This window comes from Mytilus californianus, unplaced genomic scaffold (genome assembly GCF_021869535.1).
Source record: "Mytilus californianus isolate M0D057914Y unplaced genomic scaffold, xbMytCali1.0.p SCAF_6, whole genome shotgun sequence".
Lineage (NCBI taxonomy): Eukaryota > Metazoa > Mollusca > Bivalvia > Mytilida > Mytilidae > Mytilus > Mytilus californianus.
The window spans coordinates 67,597,824-67,607,250 of NW_026262712.1; the positions used below are offsets into that span (position 1 = coordinate 67,597,824).

Consider the following 9,427-nt stretch of genomic DNA (forward strand, 5'->3'; position numbering starts at 1 on the left):
CTTCAATTATAACTTTTTGAGTTATAAAGCAAGATAAACATGAGTAGAGATTCCCGCAAACTCATTTTTTTCTCATTTTTGCAATGTGGTATCATAAATACATTCTGATTACAAGTCTTGAACCATTCACCAGCATAACTTGGACACAGATGATTGATGTAATAAACATGTGTATTGTTTCTCATACATTTATTGTGTCTGTGAGACATGTATGACGTCCCTGTATTTGGGTATAGTTTTATGTTTCAAGAGCATTATATGCTCAATTTTCATTTAAAAATAATTGTTTACAATCTGAAATTTTATGAAAAATCGTCAAAAATTTAAATCCTGATGATATGAACACTTTGATATATCGATAAAATGAACTAGTATCTTTTATTCTTCATACACTAAATAGAAAATAGTATTATGCCATTGGTTGGATATTAAGACTATATATGACACGTTAATCTCAGAATCAGGTTACCCTCTTTTAATATATATAAAGAATATTATTAATATTTTGGGATAGGCTTATCAAACCACTATCTAGAACGCTGAAATTTTTAAAAATTAATTACCAGTATTCATAATACCCATTTAGACACTAATCATCATTAAAATTATCAGCCATAAAACTTACCCAATAACTTGAGTAGTCCAACAACTGTTGTAGAATTTATCAGTAAAGTTAGAAACACAATGCCTGATACATGTACTAATACCTAAAATATAAAAGGCATTTATCTAACATTTTTTGGGGTATATTCTTTCTCTTTCTGTATGCATGCATCCAGGGTCATGAACTTTCCTAGTATTAATTCCCCCAGGGTTCTATAAAAGAACTCATTCCCAATGATAATTAATCTAAAACCATTTAATTTTTCCAAAAAATAAGAATTTTCCTTAATGCAAAATTACCTATTTTAAGTTTACAAGTAAATTTTAATGGGTTATTTGATTTAAACACAGCTTATACCCACGGAAGGCAATGGCTAAGTTGAGGAAATTTTTGTTCATGACTTTATAAGTTTTGTTTTCTTCCTTGAATTCAACACAATTTTAGTAGTGGTGAATTATCATGCAAAGTTACATTACCGAACTCCAAGAGGTTAAAGCAGAAATGATTGTTCTACATATGCACAGGGGTGACCAAGTTAAACTAAGTTTATGACCTTGACTTTCACTATAAGGTTTTTATACAACCACAAAAATTTTGCGGTCGTATATTGGTATCACGTCGTCATCCGAAGACACATTGGTTTCTGGACAAAAACTTTTGTTTAAGTGTATGGATTTCTATGAAATTTTACCATAATGTTAATGACTATAAAAGGAAGGTTGGGATTGATTTTGGGGGTTATGGTCCTAATAGTTCATGAATTAGGGGCCAAAATGGGGCCCAAATAAGCATTTTTCTAGTTTCCAGACAATAACTTGTGAAATGGTGTATGGATCTCTCTGAAGTTATACCACAAGTTACCATATCACAAAGGGATGGTAAGAATTTGCTTTGGGGGTTATGGCTCAAACTGTTTAGGAATTAGGGGCAAAAAAGGGGGAAAACAAGGGTTTCCAGGTTAATGGACAATTACTTAAGTACAAAACATAATTTTAAAGCAGTGTAAGGGAGGTAATTCAAACACATATTGTCAAATTACCTCCCTTACACTGCTTGTAAATTATTTAGAAAGAAATGTATTGTCTTTAGGTGATTAGCTGTCAATTTATTTTTAGAAGTTACTATTTTGAAATGTTTAATAAAGGTAATTTAAGTATAGCCATGATTATGTATGTGAAGGATTTTATTTTTAGATATTACTATTTGAAGTTGCTGATGGAGGCTTTTTAATTCAAAAAAAACATTTTTCTAGTTTCCAGACAGTAACTTGTGATTAAGTGTATGGATCTCTCTAAAATTGTACTACAAGGTTCCATACTACAAAGGAAAGATTGTAATTGAGTTTGATGGTTAATGCTATAAGGGATTCAAAAAGTTTGGGGGGAAGGGGGGGTTTCCAATTTTTTGTTTAAAAGGGTTCATATTTTTTTTTCAAAATTTTCAAAATTTCAAATTTTTGAAAAGTTTCAAGAAGAAATCTTCAATTGCACAGTATTGCACATTAGATTTGTAAGATCTTTGACCACATTTATTTTGTGTCAGAAACCTATATTATGTCAAAAATTTGATCACAATCCAAATTCAGATAGTATCAAGCTTGAATATTGTGTCCAAATTTGCCCCAACTGTTCAGGGTTAGACCACTGCGGTTTTATCAGGCTGCGCTCAGCGAAGCATTTTATTTTCCATTGTTTGTAACACACCTTCTAGTAGTGGTGAGTAATTATGTCAAGTTTCATTACCCAACTCCAAAGGTTTTGAAAGTTAAAAGAGCAGACAATATAAAATATATTTATGTTATAAGTTTTTCTATTTATGGATAGGGGTGTCTAATTTGAACTAAGTTTTTGACCTTGACCTTGTATGTAGGGTTTTCTTCCTTTGTTAGTGACACACCCTCTACTAGTAGTGGTGAATAATACTGTCAACTGTTATAACCAAACTCCAAGGAGTTAAAAAGTTTAAGGGGCAGATAGGATTTATGATGGAAGTATGGACAAGTTGATTACTTTAAGCTTCCTGCAGATCAAACGATGGGGCCCTAAAAAACCCTGATTAGCCCATAACTTCTCTATACAATACCACAGGCTGTGATTTTCTATAGGAAATTTTGAGTAAGGCTGTTGAAATATCTTAACTTATATTCTTGTATCCTCTTCCATTAAAATGTCCTAATTTAACCTTCATAATAAAATTTATTTGCCTCCTATTGTTGCAGGCTGATTTAAATTTTCTTTATATTACATTTTTAATAGATATATTATATGATACACAAATAAATAATTACAAATCAAGGATGTAGGAATTGAGATAATCATTAAGACTGCTAATAACTTGCAGGAAATATGTTAATATGTACAACCCCTCGTAAAACATGAAATTATTTACCCTAACTCCTACTCTCTCTTGGTCAATTGTATCATGATGTGCCACTTGTAGTGCCAGTGCCAAACTTACAGCACCACGTAATCCTCCCCACGTCATCACTATACCTTCCTTCCATGACATACCATATCCAGTATGGCGTAATATTGGACTGAATATAGCTATAACTAGACCTCTGCAAAGTAAAAAAAAAGGTTATCACACCTTAGAATTGTAAAATATCAGATTGGCAGCATCTATTATTAATATTTTGATGACAGCTCAGTTGAAGGCATTCGGGTTCCAGTTTAAAAAGGGTCATAACAATCTTTAGGAAAAACTATATTATTGTTTATAATTAATTTGCTGGTTTTGACAAATTCTGTATACAACCCCACTGGAAATTTGCAGTTTGCTGAAAACTTCAATTTTCATGACCGTGTCAATCAAATCAATGAAAGTTATTAAATACCACAAAAATAAAATGAATTAACATTATCTACTACTGTAAGTTTCATGATTCCCAGAAAATTAGAAATTCCTTTGTTGATTTAAATCTACGAGCTGCTGCTTAAAATTTACACAATGTTGCATAAATGTTGCATATCACTGTTTTCTGTTGGTGACAAAACTGTTTTAGTTTATTTCTAACTAAAAGAAGAAGGGTTAATAACAAGAGAGAAAAAATATTACAAAATATCAAAAAATAAACATGGAATGATGTAACAATACTATGGTGGATGTTCCATATCTTGACAGTTGCTTGTGGTTCTACAAAGCAAGAACTTACAACATAAACTGTTGACACAGAGATATGTCTCTTCTTGTCTGTATGAAATTTTGATAGTTTGATATTACAATGCAAAAGTTGAAATTAAATTGTAAACTATGCCAAACTTTCAAAGTCAATGGACCATGAATGAGGGGGGCAGAGCCAAAAAATCTCAATGGAACTGAGATGCATCAATGTCAAAACAACTTCATACCAAATATCATTGACGCCAACTGTACAAGAGCTTAACAGCCAGTCAAGGTAGTCAAAAACCACCCTAGTAGTCATTGACTTTCTCTGTCAAGGAAGAAGCAAAAATATTTATTTCTACCTATTTTAAATGGACATTACCTGATAACAAAAACTCCAAAATACAGAGAGAACATGTAAAACCAATCTAATCCATGAATTTCAAATATGGCCTTCTCTGATATCACCATGCCAACAATGATGAAGATCAATGTGTTAGCTATATATGCTAAAGTTTCCCAAAATCTGAAATATACAAAGCAAAAATGTTATGTTAGTGAAAGTGTAATTTTGTCATAATCATGTAAATTTCAGCTTAGGTCTTATTGCTTCTCAAAACCCCCTCTCCCTCCTATAAAAAGGGTCCAGGTAGTTGCGTAGGAAATTATGAGATTTGAGTTTTTGAAAACCAGTATGAAATAAAATTCTAATGCAAGTTTCACAGGCTTTTGTCCATCAGTTTCCCAGGAAGGGAATGATCACTTTGCAAAAAAAAAATCATCTTTTATTCTGCAAACACCAGCACTGCAAATATCAGCTTAGAAACTACATGACTCTTATAAGAGACATCATAAATCGCTATCTCCAAAAGTCCCAATGAATGTAAAAAATTGTAAAAATAAAATTTGGGAATGCTTTGACTACCATTTCCTATTCTTCATTTGATATAAACTGTTAACACAGAGATATGTCTCACCTATTTGTTATTTTGATAATGCAAATGTTGAAATTAAAATAGCAATACTTTAACATGTAAGTTATGCAAATATTCAAAGTCAATGAACCATGACTGAAGGTACAGGGCTAAACAATCTCCATGGAAATGAGATGTGCCAATGCTAATACAACTGCAAACCAAATACCATCGACTTTTCATAAGTCGTTCCCTTTAAACAAACCTAAACACAAACAATTCAATGAACCATAATTAGGGGGTGGGGTTATATAATCTCCATGGAAATGAAACTTGCAAATGCCAATACATGACCTAATCACAAACTAATACATGTAAACGAAGCAAAGTTTCAAAGTCAATAGACCTTGACTGAGGGGCGGGGCCAAATAATCTCCATGGTAATGAGATGTGCCAATGCTAATACAACTGCATACCAAATATCATTGACCTACCACTTGTGGTTCACCATGAACTAGACCTAATCACAAACTAATACATTGTTGACGCCGCCGCCACCATTGTCGCCGCCGGAAACAGCATACCTATGTCTCGCTTTTTGCCTCCGTCAAGACGAGACAAAAATTGACCATAAAATCAATTGTTTGATATTCAAATTTCTACTCTTCCAACTGATTAATCAATCTTTTCCAGGTTTAAACATGTATTCATATTATAAATAATTGAAAAATGATATTAAAGGAATGCTTGTATCTCAATTCTTCTCTCTTCATGGATTGAATCAAGCAGAAAGTAAATTTGATGTTAAACATTTAGTTTTTTTCCAACTGATTAATCAACCTTTTTCAGGTTTGAAAACTTATTTATATTATCATTTAAAACTGTTTAAAAGATATTATGAAACTTTATATCTCGATTTCACACTTCTATTTGATATAATCTACCAAAAAAGTAAAGTTTACATTCCAAATTTCTTTTTTCCGATTGATTTATCAACCTTATAAATACAAATATTTTGAAATCTTAAAGTTCAGAATAATTTTCATGGTTTGCCTTCTTGAATCAAGAGAAAGCAGTACACATTTATTCAAAGAGAGAATTAAAAAATTACTTCAAGTTTCATATGCAATCTTTCCAAAAATGTTATGCCTTTAAAAAGAATTTAAGCAAATCTTAAATTTTCAATCATGTAACCTACATTTAATTTCGTTTTTTTCATTTTAATTAAATTTTTGAAATTACTGACATGTGAAACTGACTCCTTGCTAGCCTTTGATCAGGATGAACCTTTATGTAAAATACCAAACCTGTACAAAATAATCAATTTCTTATAAGAAAAAACTCTTCTGGGAAAAGGTTATAATGATTTAGTGTTAAGGACTGTTTAATCTACAAAACATAAAAGATTGTGTGATATTTTCTTCCAAGTTTCAACCATCTTGCAATAGATGCAGTCTGATACATCTGGTATTTTTACCTGTGTAAGAATTTCTCTACCTCAGGACTGATCATTGTTTTCTCTGCAGACATTCTGACACCAAGTACCACAACTGCCAACACTCCAGACACTTTCAAAAATTCTTCTCCTAAAATAAAATAAATATCAAGGCTGATTAAAATGCCAAATTTTGGTTTCACTTATTCTTTTCCCCATTTATCTCAATCATTTGATTACACTGATAAATATCAAGGTTATTTTCTCTCAAAGATTATAAACAGATTTATCAAAATGAACTGAGGTAAACATCAACAATCAATTCAGAATTTTAGTTATATATTAATTCCTTTCACACTCATATTTGGTTACTTTAAATAACATTGAGATGTTTTGAGGGAATGGCCAAACTACAAATTAAAGATGGCATACAGCTACATATTGAATAGTGTTTTTCTTGAAGTTTCAAGTGATAGCTGCTCTGAACTCCCCAATATTTTTTTTGCAGAATAAATGGTAGTTTTTTTTGCCATTTAAATGATCACACTGTTGCAGTCAAGCATGGTTGGTAATGAAGATTTTAATATAATAAGTTATGAGGTTGGTAATGCTCATGATACATTTGTCGAATGATCATCATGATCAAGCAAGTTGTTTCAAAACAGCACAAGCGCAGACAGTTTTCATTTTTTATAAAATAGCTAAATATTGGCATTTAAATTAATAGATATTTTTCACCCTATTTCAAGACTCAGATTATGGTAACCTATCTTCCCTGTGAATTAGCATGTTAAAAATACAGATCAGAATGTTGGTCTAGTACAAAGCAGGATTCATATTTATATATATCAAATTAACATCTTCTCGTCGTCAATATGCATTTAAATTGCACTGATTTCAAGCAGTCATCCAGCCATCTATCCATCCCTGATTTTCAATATATGGATATTCGGACTCCTGTTACAACAATTGATGTGTTGATGAGTTTTGATGAAATGCTCATAAAATAGACAAGTGTAGATCAATTAAATGACAACCATAAGCTGTTCATATTTTTTCCCACTATATTTCAAGGTCACTTAATCTCTTTTTTACCTGCTGCAATAAAAAAAAGCTCAAAAAGGTGGAATTTTAGTAATTAAAGACATTGGTATGTACAATGACCCCAAAACCATATTGAAAAAGCATCTTTTAACAAGTACAATGTATGATGGAATTCAGGGCAGATCATGGGCCAATCAAATGAACTTGCCATGACATCATATGCCATATAAGTAGTATTCAAGTGTTCATTCCATCCAAAGATTGTTCCTACTCACATTTGTTAAGTTGGTAAGCAGAGGTTCCCACACTGACTCTTTATAAATCTTGCAGCAAATGAACAATTTCAATGAACTTATTCGAACTAGGGAATACCATATTGACCTTTGTTCTGCTTATCATGTATGTATACAATATATGTACATTGACAGAAAATATAGAAATAATGTGTACAAGTTTTAGAAACAAGATGAAAAAGCGAGGTTGGCAGAGCTTTTCTCCTTTTTCTTAGCAAATACAAATAAAGTTTTTCAACAATGTATATATATTGTTTATCCTGCAATTTAACCCTGTGACTTTTATACTTACGTTTTTTATTCCCAACCTTCTTACTGATGTTATAATCATACCCAACATCTTTTATTTATATTCTAAATCTCTTTTATCTTACCAATATAGTATGTTAAGTATGTGGAAGCTAGTGTGATTGTGATTTCTATCTTTTATCATGTTTATCTTACCAATATAAGATGTTAAGTACGTGGAAGCTAGTGTGATTGTGATTTCTATCTTTTATCTTACCAATATAGTATGTTAAGTATGTGGAAGCTAGTGTGATTGTGATTTCTATCTTGTATCTTACCAATGTAGTATGTTAAGTATGTGGAAGCTAGTGTGATTGTGATTTCTATCTTTTATCTTACCAATATAGTATGTTAAGTATATATAAATTTATGTTTAGAAAAAACATCATTTTTTGCTGTAATTTATCAAATTAAAAAAAATTGCATTATTGACTTTTTCATGAAAATGGGTACAAATAATCTTCATATGTAATCAAACCGAATGTCATTTTAAAAAAGAGGGGTCCATGAACTCGTTTTCAAGTTAAATAAGTTTGAATGATAAAAATCAGTCGAAAAATACATCTTTTCCCGATATGTAAGTTTGACGTCGCCAAAATAACATTTTACGTTAGCAACGTCATTACCTCCCCTGTAACTGTATCGTATGCCCTTAAGTATGTGGAAGCTAGTGTGATTATGATTTCTATCTTTTATCTTACCAATAGTATGTTAAGTATGTGGAAGCTAGTGTGATTGTGATTTCTATCTTTTATCTTACCAATATAGTATGTTAAGTATGTGGAAGCTAGTGTGATTGTGATTTCTATCTTTTATCTTACCAATAGTATGTTAAGTATGTGGAAGCTAGTGTGATTGTGATTTCTATCTTTTATCTTATAATAAGATGTTAAGTACGTGGAAGCTAGTGTGATTGTGATTTCTATCTTTTATCTTACCAATATAGTATGTTAAGTATGTGGAAGCTAGTCTGATTGTGATTTCTATCTTTTATCTTACCAATATAGTATGTTAAGTATGTGGAAGCTAGTGTGATTGTGATTTCTATCTTTTATCTTACCAATATAGTATGTTAAGTATGTGGAAGCTAGTGTGATTGTGATTTCTATCTTTTATCTTACCAATAGTATGTTAAGTATGTGGAAGCTAGTGTGATTGTGATTTCTATCTTTTATCTTACCAATAGTATGTTAAGTATGTGGAAGCTAGTATGATTGTGATTTCTATCTTTTATCTTACCAATATAGTATGTTAAGTATCTAGTGTTATTATGATTTCTATCTTTTATCTTACCAATATAGTATGTTAAGTATGTGGAAGCTAGTGTGATTGTGATTTCTATTAAAGCATCGTTGAAAACTCTAGACAGGAAAAATAAAGTGCATTTTGCCATGACGTAGCCCCAGAGAGGTCCTAAGAGAGCTACTTGTAAAAAGTACAGCACTATTTCTCCACCTAAAACAAAGAAGAAAGTCAATATTCAATTTTATTAGTAGTAAACTACAATCAAACACTTTTTTTTTTATAACAATTTCTAAAACTTGGCAAACAGTTACATATATGAAATATATATCAGGTTAAAAAGCCACAGTAAATATATCTGTCCAAAGACAGTTACTGTTTTTCTGTAATATCTTATATTTGAGAAAAAATTGGTGTTATAATGTTAAATCAATTGTTATCCCTCTAATTTATTTTCAACTTTTATGCACAGACTCAAAACCAATGAATGAATGTCAACTGA

General features: G+C 31.1%; 1 protein-coding gene across 4 annotated transcripts in view; it reads right to left on the reverse strand.

Annotated features, from left to right (window-relative positions):
* Window positions 1–9,135, reverse strand: part of LOC127704401 (sodium/hydrogen exchanger 10-like) — a 54,995-nt gene extending 45,860 nt beyond the window's left edge. The window contains exons 1-5 of one of the 4 annotated variants that reach the window (XM_052208438.1): window positions 8,977–9,135; window positions 6,101–6,209; window positions 4,092–4,235; window positions 2,993–3,164; window positions 626–707 (exon numbers count right to left, since the gene is read on the reverse strand). In XM_052208438.1, coding sequence (XP_052064398.1) covers window positions 626–707; window positions 2,993–3,164; window positions 4,092–4,235; window positions 6,101–6,209; window positions 8,977–9,076 — 607 coding nt within the window. In that variant the 5' untranslated portion in view covers window positions 9,077–9,135. Of the gene's footprint in view, window positions 1–625; window positions 708–2,992; window positions 3,165–4,091; window positions 4,236–6,100; window positions 6,210–7,900; window positions 8,106–8,443; window positions 8,525–8,743; window positions 8,825–8,976 lie in introns of those variants that run through there. The other 3 variants (XM_052208442.1, XM_052208443.1, XM_052208441.1) reach the window with 3 other exon arrangements.
* Window positions 9,136–9,427: the final 292 nt, after the last annotated feature.